Raw genomic sequence first — 26,298 nt, 5'->3', positions numbered from 1 at the left:
GAGGGGGTAACACCCTTTTCATTTATTTGAATGTACTGTTATTTAATTTTGAAACACCTGCAACTTCTGAATGGACAGTTTTTTATACAAAGACATACCTATAGAACAGTAGGACATGTCTTTTAGTGATGATTTAAGGCTTATGTTTTGGAAGGTAATATTGGGAAGAAGACATCAGGCACTGGTTGTCGGTAGGAAATGAAAGCTGAACGCCGCCGTTCTGAAAAGAATAGTAGGTAGGTATTTTATTAGTCTGCTTATGGAAATAAAAAATGAAGAAACGTATTCGCCTCAAGGTGAGCAAAGATGTAGTATTATCTTTGAGGCGAGTAACTTTGGCGCATTTTCCATGAATTGATCAGTACTTTCCCTGTGGTTAAAATGTCATAGAAAGTACAGAAAGAATTTTAAGATCCACTATGCCTACAGCTTTTGAGCTTTTTTAATGGAAGCAATGTTTGATATCATCGTTATTGAGTAAAGTATCTTTCGCTCTTCAACTATATCAGGGTTGATATCTTTGTTTTTAAACACACATTCATTTTTTTTTCAAGTAGGTTACTTAGTCCATATGTTCCTATACATACATTTGCAAAATTCCCTGTATTTCAAACCCAAAGGCATTACCCACAGATCCGTATACTGGTTCGTGGTGGTTTTTGGTTTATTTGTTGAAACCTGAGCCTACTTTTTTTAGTTTAGAATTAGTGAAAACTTGGCAGACATAATGACAGTAACATTTTCTATTATGTAACTAAAATAAATTAAAAAAATTTCTTTTAAGGAGAATTGCTGGACCAGAAGAACGCCCTTAGAAACGGCACTAATTTTAATGCTGAGTGTTGCGGTTCCATTTCTTGTTGCGATTTCAACTGTGTACATTGTAGTAAGTAACAAAAATGATACAACACAATTAGCCTGTGAAGAGCACTGCCATCAGATTCGACATCGTCAAAGGGGTAAGATATATACAATGATATTAGGATAAGGTTCAGCCCGTTCAGCGAACGTAATGAGAAATGGTAAGAGAATTTACGAGTAGATACAGAAACGTTTTAAATCCACAAAACAAATTGTGTAGAAGTATATTCTAGAGATAAACATTTAACGTCTTTGTGACAAAAGCATTTTTTCTAACTCTTAACAGCTTCTTGAAAATTCACTCTTGGATATATGGTCATAGGGAATAAAATACTCACTGAAACGGTTATTTCTTTAAAATTTGAGAGGTTGCATATGAAAATTTCGAATGTTTTTTGCTGACCCGTCCTTGCTTTGAGTATTTCTGATTGCATTCTAATGTATAGTTATCTTTATGGTTTTGGTTTTTCCAAATAATAACTGATCATGATGCGCCTATTGCAGTATGAATAGGTATTGTTACCTGTAATGATTAAACCCCGAAGGCCCAATCTTCAAATGAGTAGGTATAACTTTTATTGGAAAAGTGATTTTAAAAAACTGTTGACAATTTTGTTTCTTAACGCATAAAGTAGGTATATGTACACACAAATTTCGTGAAATTCTCTCCATTTTCGTTTTTTGAATTTTCAAAAACTAATTTCAATTTCGTGATTCAAAAACCCCAGATATCAAATTTCGTCGAAATCAGAATTTGTTTTCGCATCCCCATGTAGAGGTGCGCCCTTTCGTGGTATTGTAATGGAACCGAATTCGACCGCTAAAATTTTAAATATTCGCGGTTCCTATTTTCTAAAAGGAAATAAAGTAGCGATCCGAATGTATTTTTTTTTAGAATCCGCCCTTGGCCGTCGCGAAAGAATTCAAAGATTATGCTTTGTTTCGTCTCCGTGGAACACTTGTTTTTTTCCCGCTGCCCTACATTCAAATGGGCCATAATTTACAATTAACGTCCCAAACCTAACGCTATACGAGGGAAGTTAATGATCCATATCGACCCGACGACTCGGAGCGCGTCGATGTTAAATGTCTCGATTTCGATTTTGACCAAAAAGGGAATTTTAGGGGAGACGTATGTGCGCTTTAGTCGAAGTCAGTGGTAATTTTTACGTTTCAAATACCCACTTACTGTGAGCGTCTCAACTATTATTCAGGTGCTGTATTTTTCTTCTTTTATCTTTACATTTATTGCATCCATCTATTATTTGCCAAATTAACGACATTCTAGTACAGCATGGGCATTGTCATTTATAGGGCATTACAAATACAAATTGCTCTTTTAGAATTATACGATCATACTTTTAATTAAATGCGATACGGTACGGCAAGATTCCATTGTGGTTTCCTACGTGAATATTTTATTTATTTATTTATTTAACCAGAAACCATACAGAATAAAAATTCCAATTACATGGCACTGGGGCTCTGAACAAATATTAGGACTAGGATCTAATTTTATTTATTATTGAATTTAGGGGATCGTGAAAAAAGTCGATATCATTAACTGAGGATAACTTATTTAAAGCGATCAAGATCTTAATAAGTGGGGAAGTTGTGTTGTTAACTACAAAAATAGTATTATTTTGCCTTAGCTTAACAAATGGTACCTTAAGCTTAATTTCTTGAAGTAATTCGGAAGAGTATAACAAGTTGTGTAAAATTTTGAAGACAAACATTGTGGAGGCAATGTACCGTCGGGTTTCTAACCTCGTTATATCTAAGCCGAAAGTACTATTTAAGTAATTAAGCTGGGTACCGTAAGAGATCAAATGTGGATAATTTTGGGTTGACCTAAAAAACATTACTCGGATGAACTTTTTCTGCACTTTTTCGATCATGTCTGAGTATTTGAGAGTTTGAGGAGACCAGATACATGCAGCATACTCCAGCTTGGATCTAATAAACGCATTATATAAGGTTAGCATTGTCTGTATATTCATGAAATTGAGTGTATGCCTGATAACGAAACCAAGAAGTTTGTAACACTCATTTGTTAGGTATTCAATGTGTAAGTTAAAGTTAAGGTTGGTATTGAAAAACACGCCCAGGTCCTTAACGGAGGTGACTCGTAGTAATACCTTTCCATTCATCTTATAGTCAAAAAGTAAGGGATTTTTCGATCTAGTAAAAGTAAGGACTTTACACTTATTGATATTTAGTTTTAGTTTATTTTTGATACACCACTTAATTACTGAGTTAATGTCCTCTTGAATATTTAAACAGTCACTTGGGGATTGGACTTTATTAAAAAGTTTTAGGTCGTCCGCAAATAGTAGTGCTTTCGAGTTTTTTATCACTCGCGGTAAATCATTTATGTATAAGAGAAACAGAAAAGGACCAAGAAGTGTTCCCTGGGGAACGCCTGATGAGGGATAAAATTCGGCTGAATTCACACCATTGAATTTCACTCTTGTTTTACGGAAAGATAAATATGATTTTAAGAATTTGACGGTCGGATTACTTACGCAATTTAAAACAAGTTTACGGAGCAAGACTTGATGGGATACTGTATCAAATGCCTTCGCAAAATCTGTATAAACACAGTCCACCTGGGCTCTCTCATCCAAGGCTCCTGCTGAGAAATGCGTAAACTGCATTAAATTTGTAATCGTTGATCTGTTCCGCGTGAAACCGTGCTGTTGATCTGCAATTATACTGCTGAGATGGGAATAAAGTCTAGTATAGATCACTCTTTCGAAAATTTTCGCTATTGCTGGTATAATTGCAATTGGGCGATAATTCTCAACTAATTTTCGGCTTCCACTTTTGTGAATTGGTGTTATTCTGGTGCATTTCCAAGCTTCAGGGAATGTACATGTTTGCAAAGCTAAATTAAATAGATGTTGTAAGGGGGTTACCAATAAAGATGCACATCCTTTCACGATGTAGGGTGGGATTCCATCTTCGCCTATAGCCGACCTCGGTTTCAATTTTTTAATTGCTTCCAGTATCTCGGAATCATGTAACTGAGTCAAGTGCAATTTGGATAGCACCAGGTCCGATTCCACGTCATCTTCCGGGTCATCGTTCCTCTCCATAGTGTAGACTGACTCGAAGAAGGATGCAAAGGCGTCCGCAATGCTTCTGGCGTCCGTTAACGAGGTGTCTTTGTACTCAAAAACTCCAGGTAGTTGACTATTCTTCCTCAACGACTTGATGTAGTTCCAGAATTTATTGGAATTCTTCCGCAGATCCATTTCAATTTGATTAATGTACCTCTTATGAGCAATGTGGATCATTCTTTTGAGTTCTTTTCTGGCTTCAATGAAGTCTTCCGATGGGCCCTGTAACCGAAACTTATTTTTCTGTTTGATTTTCTTAATAATGTCTATATTAAACCAGCTAGGATACTTATTGGCACTCCTAATTGTAACTTTGGGACACATTCATCGAAAATGTTCATTACCGTTTGATTAAAGCTAGTTACTGCATCATCTACCGATTTGAAATTCTTCAGGATAAGAGACTCCTTCCAATTGATATCGCGAAAAAGGACGTACATTTTAAGAAAATCTGCTTTTTTGAAATTGAAGTTGGTTAATTTGGTAATTCGCTTAGCTGGTCTATGGACTTTGTAGACTATTTCTAGTGCAGGATGAAGTGGATTAATTTTATCCAGTGAGTCGACAGCAGATTTAATTTCCGCGTTTAAGTTAGTTAAAATTAGGTCAAGGGTTCTATTATTGCAGTTTTTTACCGTATTAATGAGTTTTAAGTTGTACATCGAAGCTATATTTTTAATTACTTTGCATTTAGCACTTTGCTACTGCTATGTGGTTTTCTGCTTTACAGTATCGCTGTAGACAAGTGGTCCACGATTGGTGGCACTGATTTTACGCCACAACCCTCAACAAATTCATGACCGATTTACGTGTTTTTATTTATATTCTTTGGTTGCTTTCAGGTGCAGTTGTCTTACCAAACAGTGCACTCTCGCGGAGTACCCCTACTTTTAAAAAAGAAGACGCTATTGAATTCATCGCTTCTATAACTCAAAAGGCCAGCAGTTCCGATGTATTCACCTTTCTATGTACAGGTACCGTGATAAACTTGCATTGGGTACTCGGTAGTATTACATGCGACCAAACGGAACGACTACCAGGGGGAAACATTGACGATTTTTCGTATTACGCCAGAGCTGGTTCTCTTAACTGGTTGGGTGGAGATCTGCGGAAGGTACACAGCACAACATCTGTTGGATTACTCATACTGTACAAATTGGCAATTCCATTTGAGAAAGATCGTGTTGTACCGGTACATTTTCCTGGCGGAAAATCATACTTCGGCGAAGTTTCAAGTATGGAAATGTACCGATGGAGAATTGAGAAAGATTATAGCGCGGAAAACATCCAAAATGCCGAATTAGATCTGGAACACGTTAAAGAAACGGTAGTGCCGGAATGTGATGTTACTCCGAACGTACATTGCTTTGTAAGCGAAGAAAATCTCCCTTGCGGGGATTTTAAAGGAGGTATAGTGATGAAATCAATGGTTATAATGGGCGTTGTCCTTCAACAGTATTGTAAAGACGATGGGAATTACGTAACTGTTTATGATTTCTCGAAAGATGTTCCCACTTTCATTGAAATGGGAATTGAATTAATGCGCGAAGCCGAGGGTAAAGATTGAGCAATAACAATACTGCCGTTATAGATCGATAAAAAGGTAGGTGTTCCAAGAGATTGGAATGAAGTGTTCTCGATTTTTGGGCATGTTTGTTATTTTGCATTATGTATAGATCTACTTGTTGCACTTTTATCGTAATAAAGATTGAGATACAACAGGTTTATTTCAATTATATTAGGTGAAATTGATTGCAGGTAAGTGTAGATACGTTTTTGTTTATTTGAAGGGAGTTCTATGGGTAGGTACCCATCGCACCTGCAAGTTAGTAAAAGAGACCAAAAAATCGGCGATATCGCACAGATATTCAAAAATAATAATTTATTTAATTATTTAATTTTACTCACAAAAAAATAGTATATTGTTTACCAGGGACGAGAAGTGACTTTTCGTTGACAAGTCGGAAGGTTTACGTACGAGGGGCCTAAGGCGCCTCGACGAGTACGGAAATTCCGACGTGTAACGGATCTCACTCGTTCTTGGTAAATTATGGTTACTCTTTGTTGGTAAACACTATTTTTTTTATTAGTATGCTGGAATGTGTTGTGGGCTAGGTGACACAGGTATAGAAATCAAAAGAGGCAGAGAAGTGGAAAGGAGGCAGAGAAGTACTTTCTCACACTTGAGATGAGAAGTCAAAACGACTCCTTGGACTAGCGCCATTAACATCCAAAGCCCACGAGCAACGGAAATCGTGATAGCAACGATATCCAAAAATTACCAAGAGCAGATACGTTTTAAAATTGTACACCGGGAAAATTCTTCCTGTGCAGCCACGAATGAGAGGATTTGATGTCGTCGTCTTCAAAGTAGTAGTCTTGGTTTTGAAATTATAAGGTCATTGGAAATGGATACTTTGGGATGCCTTCTGACAACAACTTTGAAAATTTAAATGTAAATGAAGCAGAAATTCCTACCCCCAGATTTATAATCTCAAAACAAAGTCATTGCGGGTTAACTAAAAATGTGTAAAGTAACTAAAAAATGCATGATGTGTATTGTGAAATGTTAAAAAAAACCTTGGTAAAATAAACACCTTTTTAAATAAAAATTGGTGCGGAGCTTCTATCCTACTTTCATTTCCTGGGATTATTCCAGACCTTTTCTGCAGATAAAAAATGATTCCAGAGCTTTTAATGATTATTTGCCCAGGTTTATTCCAGAACTTTTTAACCGATAAATGTTATTCCAGAGCTTTTAGCGAATTTCCAGAGCTTCCTAAGATATTCCAGAGCTTTTTTCCGAACTAAAATCATTCCCGGGTTTTCTCCCTTTTATTTTAGAGCACTTTCAAACAAGCAGATAATAAGTAAGTATTTTTATAATCTTTTAATTACACATGGAATGAGATTCCTAAAAAACAACATACAGTTTAGTAAAAAGGGCATTAAAGACTCATGAAATTACAAAAATTGCCTTAAATGTACATGAAAAATTTGTGTAGGCGTTGAATTTTCAAATAAACAGAAGCCCCAAACTATTTGAAGGCTAAAAAAACCAAGATTCAACCAAGATTCCCACAAGTGTGTCAGAAAAAGAATTTGAATTTAAAAATTAATCCAATGTTGTTCCACTCGAGTCCCAAAAAATGAGTAAGAAAACGGAGAAATTAATTAATGTTGTGCTGTTGCAAAATTAAGTGTTAGGACTTAGTTGTCCGAGGTCGTTGAATTTAATTTTGTAAAACGCAATACTTTAAAATGAAAAAAATGCTTGATAATCATTGTAGATCCATTGATAACTCTGAATATGAACCCAAAATATTAATTACAAATAGATTGGTTTTTACCACAAGATGATCTTCAACCTTAATTAAATTGTCCGATTTCTTATTGACCACAATACCGAAAAGCAACAAGCAGATTTTTAATTTTGTTCTAAGCAGGCTCATACAGCGATAGTGAATTGTATGGTTTTTCCTTATGTCTACTTTTAAATGACAAAATACTTCTAACGGACGCCTAATTTTATGCAGCCAAAATAACTTCTAAAAACAAATAAACGTCTGACGGCGGGTTGCAGGAAAGCGAATTATAATGAAAATCCTAGATTATTTGCCAAATCTGAGTTTAAATAAGAATTTTGACATTTGATTGGCTGCATACTGCAGTATAAAGCCAATCAAATGTCTTAATACCGGATTAAACAATAATCCTGGATTTTTTTGTGCAACTGGGCCGACTGCCATATTAATTAATTTGAATATTGTTGCTTTGGCTTCACAGAAAATAAATATCTATACCAATTGACAATATCAACTTTTTCTTCAGTTGCATAATACATCGCACACCGAACGAAAAAAAAATACGAAGCCAAAGCAACATATTCAAAATAATTAATATCTACGACAGGATCTTTTTTTTTAAGTTACTTTGGTTGCATAAAATTACGCGCATAATCTTATTAACTTGTACTTGTTAAAAGTGTGCAATATTAATATACGATGTTTGCTTTGCGGTTAACTGCTAATTCGCTAAGTGAAAATGTAATCTAATAATAAAAGATAAAACGCTTTATTAACACGCGCTTACTAACGTAAACTTAATCATGGTGGAATCGTATTGGACTTTCACAATACGCGTACTGGTACACGTACAATCCCACATATATACAGGGTGATTCCTATAGTACCTGCCACCGTTTGGGAGCGTGTAGGTGGTGCGTAGGGGAGTATTTTGATATAGGACACTTGGGGTCGGAAATCTAAAATAAGGGGGCCAGAGCCAAATTTACCTTCTGGAATTTCGCGCCTGTAGGTAGGCAACCCAACCGGCCGGCGGTGCACACGGAGCGATCTCAGGCGGCGATGTGTGGCTGACACTTGATCAGAATTTTGTTTAACCCCACGAAATCCCGTCTGCAACGACGCGTATCAAGTGAATAAACACTATGGCAATAGTATAATAATAGTTGGCTAGATGTAGGAAGTGCATTGAGATTTGAGAACAACGGTGGCCACGTTGAACACTTGTAAACGTTATTGCTTTGACTGTCGTTTTCCCTCCTTCCCTCCCATGTCGCTTCCTCGCGCTAACTCGCTCTGCATCGCTCCGCGCGAAACGTCGGTCGGTTGGGTTGCCTACATACAGGCGTGAAATTCCAGAAGATAAATTTGGTTCTGGCGCCCTTATTTTAGATTTCCGACCCCAAGTGTCCTATATCAAAATACTCCCCTACGCACCACCTACACGCTCCCAAACGGTGGCAGGTACTATAGGAATCACCCTGTATATATATGCAATCCCATTGAGTTCACGTGACATTACAATCTGCGTTTGCGCGTAATTTAAAGTTCAGTTATATTGTATTCCTTATTTCTTTTAAATGCATGCTAACACATCCAACAGAAAAAGACAACAATACAAAATGTGGCCGATAATTTGCCATAAATTTACGAGGTTGTTGATATATCATTTGGCATTTAACGTAATATTTGTGTATTTTTTGAAGTGAGCGATTCTTCCTTCGTTTTCGCTCAGTAAAAGTTGTGTTTTTCTTTTCTGTTTTGACATGATTAATTGAAGTATTATGTGAAATGGCAGAAACATGTACGGTCGTGCGGTTTTCGAAAGATTCTTTAGTTCGAATTGATAATCTAAAGCAAAATGATTCTTCCGATAAATTAAATGAAATGCAACGGACTTTCGGTATATTTTATATGATATGCATTAGCCTATCCATCATAACCTACATTGCCGATTTGGTTTTGGCTTGCATATTGTTGTACTTTTATTCTGTGAAGGGTTATGGATTATATTTTACGTTGACGTTAACTTTTCTGTTATTGCCCGCATTAATTATGAACGCTGTTAGCATGAGGTGGTAAGTTGCTTTAATTTACCAATTTTTTAACATAAATATAGCTCAAGTTGCACATGATTGCATTGAACGTGATGAGGGAAATTTAAATTCCAATGACGTAAGACGGAGAGGTTGTACTTGAAGAACAGTGATGAAACACAAACAAGTGGCTCGTGCTGTCTTTCTTGCTTCAACACTTCAAAATTTCCATTGCTCACTTTGACTAAAATTTGGATGGGAATTCCTGTAATCAATTTTAAGTCCCACACCATATCCTCTACGTTTATCTAAAGCACTCTTTCCTGTAATGTGGTTAACTATACTAGACGCACCATGATTATACAAAAGTATACATGTAAATTATATCTTTATAATATCAAATAATATAAATAATATCTTCGTAAATATACATTGGAGTAAGTACCAATTTTGTGGAAAAATGATCCAAATAAGTGATTCTCTAGGTGATTCGGCATTACATTTCTTATCAGATCACAATTTTTAGGGCATATTTTAAACAGAGTTTTAAACAAATTTGAAAAAAAAGCGCCGCACTTTGTCCATCTGTCTTTATCTCAGATGGCAGGGTGTGTTGTTCAGTTTCGAGTTCAGTTTCTTCATAGGTAGGTCTGAGGGTAGGTCATATAGGTATCAATTTATCAAAGGAAAGTTTATAATATCGGAGGGCGAACTTCTCCCTTTCAAGCTTTAATCCCTGTAGCAACCTCTCAGGTGGAAAATAAAGGGGTAGAGGTGAAAAGTTCTGTTACTACAGCAATATCCGAGGCAATAATATCCCCTCGAATATCCCATACTACTTAGTATATTTGACTTTTGGTTGTATGGCAGTAGCACTTAATCTAAGGCTCTATCTATGGTATCTCTAAACAATTTTTCCTCGAATTTTTCTCTCCTATTTAGGTACATGACCAAGATATCAAAATCGTAGAGTAACCGCCCAAACGTAGTTATTCTTTCTTTGCCAAAAAAGTGAATCTGATTTTTATGACCACATGCATTTTGGCCAAGACATCAGAATCTTTACACCAATTTCAGTGAAAAAATGACTAAACACAATAGTTCGATGCCCAGGAAGTGAAATTGGCACATTTTTTTATTACCACGTGTGTTTTGCCCAACAGGTCTGAAAATCGGTATTTTCCTACTTTTGAAACTCTATAGGTACCTCGCTCTATACTGTTCTCAAGAGATACGGTTTGGAGTAGTATTTTACTTAACAAGAACCAGGGAGTGCTCCTAAATAGTGCAATTGGTTGTTGCATATTTCATGACCACTTGGTCAGTTGGTGCACCTAAAATAATGTAGATAAATTGATTTTCAAAACAATGACAGAGAGGGGTTGCCAGTGCCACAACCCAAAGAGTTCCCAAGACTAATACCCCAAAATTCCGAGACTACATTAAAAGTTAAAACTCCCAAAGACTACGCAAGAAATTCAAGGTTACACCTCTGAATTTACGGACCTGAGAATTCCCCAACAAGAACTCCCAACGCTTTTTATAGGCTTTTATAAATTTTACAGGTGTAGTAAGCTATTTCCTTGATTATTAGTCATCTCGATTAGTGAAAAAGATGATTATCCTTAAATAGAAAAATTTTATCTTAATTATGCACTTAAAAATTTAAAAATACCACAACTATAACTTCATCAATGTTTTGTTTGATTCGGATTCCTGGTGCCTCAAAACGTGTATTTCCGTCAAAAAAGTGGGGAGGGGGGTCATTTTTTAACCCAATGCAATACCTCCCTTACTGACGTGCGGGTACTAAAAATGAGAGTAAGAAAAAGAAACATGTGTATAAAGTATTTTGGATTTGTCTCCAAATACAAATTTGACCTCGAACTAGACCTACTGTGTTTACGTACTTATGGTGTAACAGTCCACAAAACTTGGCATTGATAAATAAACATTATTTACAATGGAAATGAATAATTTAAATGAAACTCACACGTAAATAATTAAAATACACATAGTAAATATTCTACAAACTAAAATAAACATCGCTATGCTCGGTTAACTGTTTTTTTTCTTGTTATTTGTATTGTTGTGTAAACAACGTGAATAGGTACCAAAAATAATGACTGGACTATCTGTGTATGAGATTATTTCAATTTATTAAGTAAATCAGTGGGTTTATTTACGAAATTTAAGCAATAAGTTGGTTCGTTTCGAGGTTCGTTTCATTTGAATTTGTATCTCAATGTTGTTTCCCCTTTTCGATATTTTGTCAATGCGTAATTCTTGTTTAAATTTTGTCGCTTTTGTAATTTATTCAATTTAGATAAGGTGTTACAAGTTAGACACATCTGTTCGTTTGTGATAAGGAGTTTTATCAGGCAACAATTAATTAATGCACGTGCTTTATCGCGATTAAGATATCAGGTGGGGCCCGTTCCGTCGTTGATTGGATTGGAAATTTGTTAGACTTTATTTTATGGTGGAAGTGGATTAAATACTGGAGACAACAAGTAAACGCGGCTGCTGCTCTTAGTTTTTGGCGACGGTTAAAGAGCGTGTAAATTTGTTTACGCTAAATCTCGAGTAATCAGCCCACTTGTGTTTTGTTGAGGACGCAGTTCGTCCTTTTTTATAATTATTCTGTGCAGAAGCAAGTTAACCAAAGTTGTGCGCGTGTTGTTCGTTTCTTCCGTCTAAATAGCCACCGAAAATTGAGTCATTTAATTCAACAAGCCAGATACAAAATCTCAAGTTTAGTGTTATCAAGAACAAGTGATGTTTACTGAATCTATCAGCAAGTGTTTTTTTGTATCGGTGTTAAGTGCGCCTGAATATCGCTAACCTTGTACGACCAGATTATTTGGATTATTTAAAAAAACTGTAATTTTAAGATTTCTTATTTTATTTGTCGACCGCTTGCGTGCGGGGTAATATGCCCAAACAAGCTTATCTTTCCTTTGGGGATTTTAGTCTAATTTTTTTTGGTTCGGAATAAATTTGTGTCATTGTCAATCAATTAATTGTGTGTTTATTCGAATCCATTGTGCGACCCGGACAGAGTTTCCATGTCAGATTTTTCTATTGGTGTCCAAAATTTATTTCAGGTGTTGATCGAAATTTGTGTAAAAAATTCTTTGGAATTTTTGGAACTTGATCGATTGGAACTTAATCGTTGCATAAAATTAGGCATTCAGAAGAGTTTTTGTGATTTAAAAGTAGACCTGAGAATTCCCTATGATTTGAAGCATCCAAAGAAAAGCAAAAGGGAAAAAGAAGCGGAAATGTACCTATCTCAAACGGTGAAGAGTGTAGACGTTATCTGTCTAAACCCCAAAAATAATGACGGGGTGACTGTATCTATGAAAGAACGTTTCAATGTCTGAAGTAAATCCGGTGGGTTATTTATGATTACAATTAACCACAATATTCTTTTTTGTTTTGGACTATTTGTCATTCAGCCGGTCACATGGTGGTAATTTATTTCACATTTTATAACCAGGTGGGCGCTGTTTTTTACATATTCAATATAACCAATCGATTTGCTTATATTAAGAGGTGCTACATTTTACTAGGATCGGATCGCAACTAAGAAAGTTACTTCAATTGATAATTAGTGTCACTTGATAGTGTCTTATTCCAAAAAATTGTTCGTATGGGACTGCTCAACGCTCGTGTACTAAGTAAATAGGTTGGCCCTCATCGAGGTCATCATTAATGAAACACGAAAGAATTGAAAAAAAACCTTTTTTAGATCAGTAAGAAGGTCTCTTTTTATTGTTTTTTTAACGATAATATAGGATAACCTATGACTGGAACACTGAATATGTCTTCAAAACAACATTTCATTAAAAGAAGCTTTTTATGGTATCGAAAATTATGTACTTACCTAGTTTAAGTTTGTGGTCAGTGGCGTACTCCTGCATGGCCAAAAGGGGCACTTACAAAAGAATAACGTTTTTTTTTCAACTCAATCTAGTGAAACTATTAAATTAATTAAAACAACCGTTTTCTTGAATTAGAATTTTTCTCTTAAGTTTGATTATGTACTTAATATAATCCCTTTTTTTGCTCCTATATCCAAAAAATGTAATGAAAACTATTGATTGCCATTAAAAAAAATAAGCCCCCCTTGGCCATGCAGAAGTACGCCACTGACATATCTAAGGTACGTAGATTAGTAGCAAACCCTTTTTAATTTTGGATAGGTATCATCAAAAGCAACATGTTTTGTTGTTGTTGTTTATCAGTCTTCCAGACAACATTTTCACCCTGCATAGTGATTCTCGATTTGATCATAATAACAGTAGCTATAAGGAAGATGAAACTGTTTTCAGAATAGACAAAGACCTTGCTACAGTTTATAAAAGTGTCTTATTTGGAATATTACCTTCTCCAGCTATACTTCAAAGACGGATTTGTTAATCTTTGTATTCTAATATACTTTTTTAATACATTTGTTTAAAATAATAATGACATATACCTACATATATACATGTTTTATTCTCGGTTTTATTTAATCGTCAAGTTCTGTCTATAATTGGTCATTTTGCAGCCGTTTTTTTATAATATGAAAATGTTATTTATTGTTGTTAAAAATGCTTTGTTTATTTACATAAAACCTAGTAGATCTTTTAGTGCCACAAAATCATATTAAAATCTTTATGTATTTTGCTCGGTATTTTGTATGTTTATTTTAATTTTAAAAAATCGCTGTGCATATGCGCGTCTTTACTCGATATTCTGGGCCACGGTGACAGAAAAACTGAAAATGATAGATATCTAAATGTGTAACAATAAATCGAGCAATAAATCATTTAATATTAAAGGTACCATGATTGCGAGCATGATTGTCTAGAAATGGTATATGCGGGAGGGGATTCTGGACCGAGTATTCAATTTCTTCACATCATAACAGATGGTACAATAATATTCATTAAGTTCAGATTAATTGATATTCTGTTACTGACATTTTGATCGATTAAAAAAAGGTCGTCGGACGACCGCCAGTCAGTAAACATGAGAATAAGAATAAAACAAAAATTTATTTCCAGAGGTATGTGACTGTTTCAAACTAAAGCGCCCAATAATGTTCCACGAGCCTATGATTTGGCAAATTAATGGATACAATCACTTTGGCATCGGTAGTAACTTGGCGAACACAAACTATTTATATTTTTTATTTATTTTTAGATGTAATTTTTAAGACCGTTTTGACTAACATTGTTTTTTCTTCTTTTAAGGTACATTGTAGATCACGACGATCCATCATTGGGTAAAACTTCTGTGGCACAATGGATAGTTAGAATTTTATTTTTATTACTACAACTCGCACCCCTTCTAAGATATCTGGACACGTTCATCTATGGGTTAAGAAGCCTAATTGCGAAATCGTCCGGCTCCGATAATCTTCACAGCACATTGTATAGACGGATGCTGGATGAGGACTCAAATGGTGCACTGTTAAGACTATTTCATTGTTTTCTGCACTCGGCTCCACAGGCCATCATTCAGCTAATGTTTTTAATTAATTATGCGACAAATCCTTCTACATTACATGATTTAGGTATAGGTGAGTACACAATTTAAATTATACTAAAGCCACCAATAAACTGCATTTATAAAGGGAGATTAAAAAACCAATTCCACTTTCACTTTTTCTTTCAGATGTGGCAGTTTTACAATCCTGGACAGTATTATCTTCGTTATTGTCAATTGCTTGGGCCCTAACATCCTATCATCGTTCCGTGAGGTTCGCCAGGGACGACAAAGAAACCCTTTCAAGTATCGCTGTACTTATTGGATTTTGTTGGCATCTCATGAGTGCAGGTTGGTATATCCGTTTATAAATAAATCGACCAATTTAGGAAACTAATGGTATTAATGAACGAGTTATACCAGTTAGCATACTTTATGCCATTTCGAAACCTTGGCACCAAATTACGTCTCAATTAGTTGAAAATTATCAGTGAGAACGACATTTCACCAAGGTTTATTATGCACTAGGTGCTGTTTATTTGTGGGGCTTGTCCTATTATTCTTTAATTTTATTTGCCGCCAAATCTCTGAATTTATTGTTTTGCGTTGTGATTTGTGCCTCATTTTATGAAGGTGAAAATTTCCAAAAGGAACTGCTTTATTTAAATTACTAAAAGTGGGTCAACATTGTCTAAAAATAATGTTGTTTTCTGTTCACATTACCTTATTTTTAGGTAGACTCACAGTTACAATGTGTTCTAAAAATAAAAATGTGTTAAAATGAATCTAATTATGAATTAATGGCCACTACTTTAGCTCATTAAAGTGTATCTGCCGTAAAAGTTTATAGCATTGAAAGACATGTCCGTTTTTGTCAAGATCATTCCTTACCTGACTGATTGCTATGATGTAACTTAAAAAACACTTTGCTTATAATTTTAGAGCAATTTGCGGCCAAAGACTGTAAAAATGTTGATTTGCTCCAACAAATACCTATAACCTTGAATTGTATGCCAAATAATATTTGGAACTGTCACATATTTCAACTGTAAGCTAAGTATATTTAGAGCGGAAAATTTTACCATATTTAATGTAACAGAACGAAAACGAAAAATGGTAATTGTGATGCCATGCATATTGTTTTTAAGTAACATCAACATTAAGGATCCACCAAAAAAATGAAGTTGGTATTTAAAATTCTGATTTTTGCATGTGAAATTCGTTCTACAATTTTTCAAGTTCGTTGTCAAAATTCGAAATTCAGAAAACAAAGTCTTGTGTACACCATGTGTATTGAGGTACAGTTACACAAAGAAAATTTGCTGTGGCTAGCACAGATACCACCCGCACACCTGTGCATGCACGATTCTGCCCAAAAGGTTTTCAGCCCTTCCTTTTATGTCCAAGAATATGTGTACCAAATTTGGTTCCAATCAAGTCAGCTCTTTAACCAGAAATGTACAGACAGACAGACCGAATTCATCGAGATTTTTTTGATTCAGATTAGTCCAGGGAATAGAGGGTTTTAACTTGCAAAATGAGAAGTAGTTCCGATTTCTTTTGCATGTCATAGACAGTCATCTGGTCGTTAAGAATTTAAGTTTTCGACCTCCCACCCCTTGTGTTTCCTACATACCACCCCCAAAACCCCTGAAATTTGGTTGGTTTCTTAGTTTTTCAATCATATCTTTTTATAGGTTCACTTTACAAAAAAATATTCATTCTTTGTAGATGTTTCAACCAAATTACTTATATACTTTACCTCTATAATTAAGAGTTTTATGCTCAAATATCTTGAACTTATCGTGGTATAATTCACCCTACACCGCATAATAATGAAACTTGCAACCCTTGCTAGTGGGGATATTTGAATCACTGTGAGATTGTAGCGCTTTCTAATGTACGTTTGAAATTAAAAAATTGTCTTACTTCAGTTCAGCTTTACCCCCCCTCCCCCCTCCCGCGGTAGGAATAGATATTTAAACGCTCTTGTGGCGATTGATAAGTTAGTCAGAGAGTACAACGCTTGTTACATATATTTTGTAATACTCTTTAAGTATGTATTCCTACCGCGGGGGGGGGGGGGGGGAATGATGAAGCTGAACTGAAGGGAGATAATTTTCTTGTTTCAAACGTATATTAGAAAGCGCTACAAGCTCACAGTGATTTAAACTAGCAAGGGTTGAAAGTTGAATAAATTATGCATCCCCTTTGGTAAGGGTGCAGAGTAGGGGGATTTATACCACGATAAGTTCAAGATATTTTCTCAAAACTCTTAATAGACCGGGAGGCAGCGTACATAGTAACTAAACCGACATGTTGAAAACTAATAATAAAATCACTCGTCTGCCAGTCGTAAGTGGCAGCATTAACTTGGGGCGGCGCTGAATAGGTGACTTCTTTAGGTGACCAACTAAATTACCAAACTATTACGGTCACGGAAAAGATTTGTATCAAGAAATCCCATTTTTTCCATAGTTTTCAAATATGCTATGGCAGACGATTTCAAGTGCAGCGTTGGTAGCGAAAGACGCCCTCCAATGTAGGGAAAAACACCCCTGAACTAAACCATGAGGACCGTATAAAAAGTATACATAAAAAATTCCTCTTTTTGTCACTACTTTAAAACATATCTTGGCAGACGATATTAAGTGTAACTTTAATAGTGGCAGACGTCTTAGAAGTTAAAAAATTTAGGTATAGTAAATCCCAGCGAGTGCGAGCGTGTGAGAGATAAACGCGCGAGAGCATAACCAACAGAGATAGCGATAGGATACTGACTACTGAGATCTTTCAAACCATTTGATTCTAAACTTCTGATTCACATAGTTCCATCCACTTCAATCAAACGGATTGTAGAAACTCAGACGTTTTTCGGTGGTTAGCTCAAATTGCGATGAACTAAACCATGAGGACCATACACAAGTCATACATCCGGTAAATGCGTGGGAACCCGGTAACGCGTTACTCTGCGCGTTACACACATCAACACCCAAATTCACGAACATCTCTCGAAGATTTATGAATTTCTGCGTGTTATTATCCATCAATGTTGCATAGAGACAACGGAACTGGATTCAGAGGATAGTTTAGAACGAGCTGAAGATCTATCTTCTTTTCTCTTCAAGTTTTCTGTTTCTCAGTTTGAGAAGAATTCAAGAAATACCGACAATCTTATCGCGAAATAAACAATTTATGATTTCCCTAATTTAATTCGTTTGGTAACTCCAAGCGGTGCGTAAATCTATAGCTATCTCTGTTCGTTGTGCTCTCGCGCGCTTATCTCTCACACGCTCGCACTCGCTGGGATTTACTATACCTAAATTTTTTAACTTCTAAGACGTCTTCCACTATTAAAGCTACACTTAATATCGTCTGCCAGGATATATGTTAAAGTAGTGACAAAAAGAGGAATTTTTTATGAATAATTTTTATACGGTCCTCATGGTTTAGTTCAGGGGTGTTTTTCCCTACATTGGAGGGCGTATTTCGCTACCAACGCTGCACTTGAAATCATCTGTCATAGCATATTTGAAAACTATGAAAAAAATGGGATTTCTTGATACAAATCTTTTCCGTGACCGTAATACCTAGTTTGGTAATTTAGTTGATCACTTAAAGAAGTCACCTATTCAGCGCCGCCCCAAGTTAATGCTGCCACTTACGACTGGCAGACGCCCAGACGGGTGATTTTATTATTAGTTTTCAACGTACTTTCAGCCTGTATTGTCGAATTTTTTGTCGCTTATGGTTTAGTTACTATGTACGCTGCCTCCCGATCTATAATTATAGAGATTAAAGTATACAATTTGGTTAAAACATCTAGATGCAAATTTTAGAATTCTTAAAAATATAAGCAACTCTGAAGCTCTATATCGTTTTTAATAAACATTTCACAAAAAAGTAGTGTATATCAAAATTGTGTAGAATGTTATAGTCTACAATTTCTGATAACAATATTTTTTTGTAAAGTGAACCTATAAAAAGATATGATTGAAAATATAAAAAACCAACCAAATTTCTGTGGTTTTAAGGATGGTAACCACCAGATATTCTCCCATGACATGAAAAAAAAATTGGACCTACTTCCCGTTTTGCAGGAAATGGTCCATTTTCAGTCTCTATTTTCCGGACTAGATTCCTGGTGCTTCAAAATGTGTATTTCCATAAAAAAAAGTAGAGGGGGTCATTTTTACCCCAATGCAATACCCTCCTTACTAACGTGCGGGTGGTAATAATCCATGGGATAACATGGTTGCATAGTGAGTGTATTTCTCCCCTGATTGGATAGTGTCACGTTTCCTAACAGCAGGATCAGGATTCAGCCCGAATCCAAGAGGCTTGTGTAACAGGGCTTCTGTCTCTTTGTTATTTTAAGTTAGGTGTCCTGGCTGCCTAGATTTGGTACAGTGCACGTCAAATTTTGACTTGTTGTGCGCGTGTGTTGTACGCGTCCGAATGTTGTAGAACACGTCACATTTCCCGGAAAGAATGCGTCGCATCCGGCTTAATTTCTTTGGCCAATAACTAATCTTTCATGGCGCCTCGATGTCTATCGCAATTTCTAGAATATTCGCTACAATATAGTCTTCACTGAGAAAGTTTGTTTCGTGTCGCGAAGATCACGCAACGCCGTCGGCAAGTATGGTGGACACCAGTGGCGGGTTCCTTTTCCCTGAAATCTGTTTCATTCTCAAATAAGTTTTTACATCAAATTCGCCAATGATCTCAGGTAATAGTCCTGGACGACAAACGCGATATTTTTGAAGAATCGTGCACTTTTGTATAGAAGCATGAATTTTTGTATACGACTTACCTATACCCGAACAGTCATTTTAAACATTAGAGCCACTCTGGCTCTCTGCCAGGGGGGGCGTAGGGTGCCCATTTCAAAACGGCTGTTTTAGCAGTGGTATCCATTCGGTAATACCTCTGCCAACTCGCAACCACTAAGGCTAGAACAGAATTAAAACACGGATTTTGTTGAGCACCATCTTAGCTAAAAAAAATGTCATATTGATATTTACCCTAAATGTATTGAGTGTGGCTTTTTTTTGGGGTCAAGGTTAACCTTGATTGTTTTTCCTACGAAAAGTCGAGAATTTAGGCTTTCTTCACTCAAAATACTGTTTTTATTCATCTTTTTAGATGTATAGTTAAACTTATTAACATACATAAATTAAATTAATTAAATTAAATTAATGAAATAATTTTATATTATTTGTTGTGTCCTATTCTTCGTATAGTAAAAACTTATATGTAGTTTGAAAAGAAAATTGTAGCTTTAGAATAATAATTATTATAATTAATTAATTATACAATTAATTAATACTGTACTATAGCTATTATTCACGATCGCATCCACCACACTTGCAACGTGGAGTGCAAGACAAGTTCAATTTCGTACACTTGCAGGATGTACATACGCTGCGCTTAGAGTCACATTTCACCACTTCCTTATGCAAACTTCGATCGCTGGGGGCAGGTCCATCCGTTTCATCTGATATAGGATCAAAAGCTTCAATTAATTTATATAATATGCTTTAATTATTTTGACGTAGTGCAATTTGTCCTCACTTACCTCCCGCCTTTAGTTGCTGCTCTTCCACCAGAAATCGCCTGGATCAGGAAGAGCAGGGTTTCTTTCAAGGGCATTACCCCAGACATGACCTCCTTGGTAGGCAGCACGCAGCAAATGGAGACGAAGAGCATCCTGTGTAGGGGGAATATTCTCAATTTGCCTACCCTTGTGAACAAATAGGACTCTTTTGCAATCGTTGACAGTTACCTAAGGACTCTGCTCCGTGCTACCTACCAAGGAGGTCATGTCTGGGGTAAAGCCCTCGAGCGAAGCTTGCAAGGAAGTGGTGAAATGTCACTGTAAGAGCCGCGTATGTACTTTCTGCAAGTGTACGAAATCGAACTTGCCTTGCACTCCACGTTGCAAGTGTGGTGGATGCGATCGTGAATAATAGCTATAGTACAGTATTAATTAATTGTATAATTAATTATAATAATTATTATTCTAAAGCTACAATTTTATTTTCAAACTAGGTACATATAACATTTTACTATACGAAGAATAGGACAAAACAAATAATATAAAATTACAATTTCATTATAATTTAATTTAATTAATTAAATTTAATTTATATGTTAATTAGTTTAACAATACATCTAAAAAAATGAATAAAAACAGTATTTTGAGTGAAGAAAGCCTAGATTCTCGACTTTTTGTGGGAAAAACAATAAAAGTTAACTTTGACCCCAAAAAAAGCCACACTCAATATATTTAGGGTAAATATCAATATAATATTTTTTTTAACTAAGTTTGTGCTCAACAAAATCCGTGTTTTAATTTTGTTCTAGCCCTAATGGTTGCGAGTTGGCATAGGTATTACCGAATGGGTACCATTGCTAAAGCCGCCATTTTGAAATGGGCACCCTACGCCCCCCCTGGCAGAGAGCCAGAGGGGCTCTAATGTTTAAAATGACTGTTGGGGTATAGGTAAGTCATATTCAAAAATTCATGCTTCTATACAAAAGTGCACGATTATTTGCTAATCCTCCGGACTTTAAAGCTGGATTCACATGAATACGAAATCCGACGATACAGTCATCTGAAATGCTTATGATTGGTCAATAGTTTGAAATGTCAAGCACATTTGAAATTATTGACCAATCATAAGCAATTCGGATGATTGCATCATCGGATTTCGTATTCATGTGAATCCAGCTTAACACTTACAATTTCTTCCTCTAGAAAACCTTTTACATTATTGAAAGGGAGGTTTATTTTCCCAAACCCACTAAAATGTTGTACACCACGCGGCGCCTCTGAAAGCGACGAATTACACCGCGCTTGGAATATTTAAAACTGATGGAGTGCGCATTCGACCTTCAAACAATCTTTCTCCGTGAGTATTATTAAGCGAAAGTCTGGTAGGATGAAATCTTTCTTATAAATTAGTAATTTCTGTCTTCTTTTCGGAAATAATGGATGGAGGTTTTCGAATTATATTGTTCAACAGTCAATATCAGTGTCTTAGTTTGGATGAAATTGTAGATGAGCAAAAACGGAAAAACTCACACCTCGTTTTTTCTACAGCAGCCACACTAAAAATTCGATTTGTACATGAATTTAAAAGTTATAGTCTTTTATATCAATTTATAAATTGGCAAACGAACACAGTAAAAGCAATAGCTTACATTAAAATTATAAGAAGAATACAATTTAGCCATTCGCACGAGTGCAAAGCGATTTAGTTTAGATATTTGTGTGTAATACAGAAGATCTTATTGTTCGCCACTGACCTGTTTTTGTGAATTCTTTCAGTTGCAAGAATCTTGGCGCTGAGTCTTCTTGCTTCCATTTTTCCAACATGGATGGGAATCATCTGTGCGCTACATTGGGGCGTCATGTCTATTTGGCTAGCTTTAAGTCAACATCAAACCGCAGCTTGTAGCAACCGATGTGAGGAACTGCTGTTTTCCGCCGCGTTGGGGCTTGCCTACGTTATCGCGTTTATATCGCCACGAGATGGCCCTACAAGATACATCTATCTCGCTTATTACTTGGTGTGTTTCATGGAAAATATTGGCGCTTTAGTTGTATGGTAAGTAAATTTTCATGTAAAATTCATTTCGTTTATGTGATACTTGTAGGTGTGTGGCAAACAATTCGGAAGATAACCCACTGTTGTATTATGGAGCGGCGGGCGCACAATTGACTGCGTTTCTTTTAGCTATATTGTTCCTATTAATTTATTATCGTTACTGTCATCCATCTACTTGTACAAAAATTTTAGAAATAACTGACATCGGTAGCGTGGATCACGATAAGCCAGGATATAGCAAGACGTATACTCATGTGAGCCAATCTCACAATTTATCAAGCTCTTGATCCTGTGTGTTTGTGTAAGCCAGGGAAGTATATTTACATTTTGCCGTTGGTAATTAAACGTAACAGCTGAATTGTACACAAGAATTTGTATTACTTTACTGTTGTTAGTCGATCTCTTTGACGAATTCTTAGTAAAATACCATTTATATTGGCAAGTATGAGGTTGGAAACGGAATTGTCATCTTTTGATATAAAATTTACATTGATATCAAATTTTATAAATTTCCTTCTAGTTAGCGACTCACAAATTACAGCCTCTGTGCTGATTCAACAGTAAAATTTGCCAATTTTTAAATTGATTACGAAAACGTAGTTAGGTGGCAGGCTACACACCTACGGGACCAATTTTTTTAGGATGTACGGTAGAAGAAATAGGGCCTTGAACTTTTAAAAGCTTAAGTGGCCTTGAGTTAAGTTGTGAGTAATAAACATCGATTCATTGAAATTTAAAAGGAATATACTAACTGTTATAGAACTTTGTGCCTACTAAATGTCCCTATAAATTGAATAATCCAGATTTTTATATTTTCTCTATTCTAATATTGCTTCACTGAACACACAGCTGGCAGCTTAAAAGTCTTCAATTTCGGCAACTTCAGTTAGCTGCTTTTAAGGTTGATCTATTCTGATGAGCGATTTATAGTGTTGAACAATTTAAATTGTTTGTCAATTGGGCTGCGACTCATTATTATCACTATAAGTATATGATTTTTTTTTTCACTATGGGATGGCACATACATTTCTACAAAGTATGTTTAGATTAATGGCGTTTTTTCGTTAATTTTTTTTGTTATAACAGGTGATATTTAAAAAGGCAACTTCAAGAAAAGGTCATTAGGAATGGCGAATTTCTAATATGTATATGTATCAACACCATTTCCCATAGAAAGTGGGCAGTTAGTTGGCTCAGAATCAAATTGTATGCCATCCTTAATGGGCCTTGACATGGATGTTAAATATACAACTGTTTTTTATGGAAATTTAGTTAACAGCCTTCAATATTTGACCATTTTTCACTGATGGTGAATTTAATTTTTTCAGTAACGTTTAAATTAAGACATAATAAGCAATTACTTTTCGTTTTAGCTCAGGAAGTATTCTTTGACAGCCAGTAACCAACTGGCTTGTGCAACTTTTTTGTTTGAACAATAAATAATGATTTTCTAATAATCTAGCAATGGACCAATCAGAACTCAATTTGGGGATACTTAAGAATTTATAAATAAATCTGGATTACTCAATTTCGCACATAACTTGATTATAGTGAAACATGCAACTTCTTAACACCACTAGTACATGATTTTTTCAATGGTATTTTCATTGTTAGTGATTTAGTGTTAGCTCATGATCTATGATATGCCTTTATGAGGTCATGAGATGTTTTTGAGAATGAGAATCCTGTACTTGTAAAAATTTGTTACGTTTATACATAGTTTATAAATATTTCAGGATTTCATTCTAGGTTATACTATATTTGCTAAATTTGCATTTCCGTTGTGCTCATTGTTTTTTTTATAAAGTATCAGTATTTTTGTATCTATAAATTTACGCAATATTTATAGTGTATATAATATATGTATTGACAGTTATATAGTACTATACAGAAATGCTATTTGGGCAGCAAAATTTAGTTGCAAAGTGCATCCGACTGCCAAGTGTGCCAATAATAAAATTGTCTACCGTTGCCTTACTGTGTATATAAGAAATCGTATAGTACTTAATTATATTTACACATAAGAAAATTGTAATGAAAATTTTACTCTTCCTCTTCTTCGGAAGTAGAGTAGTTGATACCATTCTTAATTTTCCTATTGTATTCATAATACTTTGTACCTTTGGAAGTTACCACTTTTTAAATATTATTAATGTACTTTACAGTACCTTTGATAACCTTACCCTTGTAATAATTTGTATACTATTCCTAATAATTAAAAATTAAATGTGCACGTTCATTAATAATATAGACAATTTCACAATATTATTTTTTAACAAAATGTTCAACTTTCATAAAGATTGTGTGTTGACTCAAATGTATCACCTTCAATTCTTTTAAACGCAACTTACAAATAGGAATGGTCTGATTCTGTAGTACAATCATGCTCAGTATTCATGCATTTTGCATATAAGGGAATTCTAGTCATTTAAAAAATAATTTCCTAAGTTTTTAAACTTAAAAGCTTGTAGTTCAAAAGAAATTCTTCTGTATGAAAGTATGTCTTAATTGTTTATTACTTGTAATGTGTTTCGTTAATTCACTTGTTACAACCTCTTACCAAAGTAATTAGATTAGTATTCTTCCTGTACTTTTGTTTCGACAATTTACCTTGACATAGTATTTTATAATTAGTATTAGCCATCGAATATATTTTTATTCAGCAATAGAAGTAAGATACATTTAAGTTCCTCGTATTTATGAATTAAGAATATTGTACTATTGTTTTATTTATATTACTTTATTTCTGGTTAATAAATTCGTTTCATTATGTCTTATGTTATATATTGAATGCACAACTAACGAGGCACACATTTTTAGAACTGGCAACAGTTTTGTAAAGAAATGAGAATGCTCTATCTAGATAGTAGTAAAACGAATTCAGATAACAAAAATGGTAAGGAATTAAAATAATTTGTTTTTAACATTCACTTTGTCTTTGTACCACTCTACGAGTAAAAATACTCGTCGATGCTGCTAAATTTTGCATATTTAGCTGGAAGGTATAATGTGTTGCCATTAAATAAACACTTTCAATGGTGCTGCCTTACGGAAGGCTTGCAATTGTTTCGGTTCTGCATACCAGGAGATAAGTTACCCAGTAGTACCCCCCCCATTATAATTCTTTACATGAACAAAAATATATTAAAGAAAAATGCGTTACCAATGCATTATAAATTATAATGAAAATCACTCAGAAAATCAGTTGCCAAACTTTTGACAACAGCCTTCTAGCCTTAGACAAGGGAAGAGACTCCTAGCCTTAGACCATATAGTACATGGACTGCTAATTGTAACGAAAATATGGTCAAGGACATCGCCTGGGTATGTGACTTTCAGGGTAAACGAATCTGTCCGAAGTTATCCGATTAGACACGATTTGAAACTGTCAACCTATAAATTAACAAACGTCAATTAATTAATCGCTTAGATATGGCAAACGAAGCAAACCTATTCTTATTTGTGGACGTATAGAAGATAATCAAGAGTATTTAAAGCTTCCCGTACTACGCCGTTACCATAAAAGCTACTCTTTACACGATCTGAGTGGTGTTCATACGACTTTAGTTTACCCTGAGATTCACATACCCACGACTACAGTGCCCTCTATCCGTGACCACCCATTTTGTATTGAAAGCATAGGGCTAATAGCAGTCCATGTATATGGTCTAAGCTCCTAGCACACACCTTTTGACAGTATTACATCCTTTGTATGTTTTTATATGACCTACTACATAATCTAAAATCTAATCCTCATCTCATTAATAGTAGCATTGAATAATAAATCTTTATTATTCAATGATAGTAGATAATAAACGTAGACTGTACCACGGGATAAAACAGAGTATAATTCCCCTCTGTTTTATTTTTTATTGATAAT

At 35.2% G+C, this 26,298-nt stretch overlaps 2 protein-coding genes across 4 annotated transcripts; both read left to right on the top strand.

Annotated features, from left to right (window-relative positions):
* The first annotated feature begins 98 nt into the window (after window positions 1-98).
* LOC116173910 lies at window positions 99-6,492 on the top strand. 3 transcript variants are annotated; one of them, XM_031491661.1, is made up of 4 exons: window positions 709-733; window positions 785-959; window positions 4,826-5,586; window positions 6,074-6,492. In XM_031491661.1, exons 1-3 carry the CDS (start codon window positions 728-730, stop codon window positions 5,548-5,550), a joined length of 906 nt encoding a protein of 301 aa, XP_031347521.1. In that variant the 5' UTR covers window positions 709-727; the 3' UTR covers window positions 5,551-5,586; window positions 6,074-6,492. The 3 variants fall into 3 exon arrangements, with proteins under 3 accessions (XP_031347527.1, XP_031347521.1, XP_031347514.1); XM_031491667.1 differs by lacking the exons at window positions 709-733; window positions 6,074-6,492 and adding an exon at window positions 99-236 and having other exon boundaries at window positions 4,826-5,910; XM_031491654.1 differs by lacking the exon at window positions 6,074-6,492 and having other exon boundaries at window positions 4,826-5,910.
* Window positions 6,493-8,919: 2,427 nt separating this feature from the next.
* On the top strand, window positions 8,920-25,191 carry LOC116179762 (XK-related protein 4-like). Its single transcript, XM_031499594.1, has 5 exons — window positions 8,920-9,366; window positions 14,568-14,896; window positions 14,992-15,153; window positions 22,139-22,418; window positions 22,468-25,191. Exons 1-5 carry the CDS (start codon window positions 9,080-9,082, stop codon window positions 22,703-22,705), a joined length of 1,296 nt encoding a protein of 431 aa, XP_031355454.1. The 5' UTR covers window positions 8,920-9,079; the 3' UTR covers window positions 22,706-25,191.
* Window positions 25,192-26,298: the final 1,107 nt, after the last annotated feature.

This window comes from Photinus pyralis, unplaced genomic scaffold, assembly GCF_008802855.1.
Source record: "Photinus pyralis isolate 1611_PpyrPB1 unplaced genomic scaffold, Ppyr1.3 Ppyr1.4_LG1, whole genome shotgun sequence".
In the NCBI taxonomy this organism is placed as follows: domain Eukaryota; kingdom Metazoa; phylum Arthropoda; class Insecta; order Coleoptera; family Lampyridae; genus Photinus; species Photinus pyralis.
Note: the sequence above shows the minus strand (reverse complement) of the source record. Positions and strands in the feature narration are given on the sequence as shown.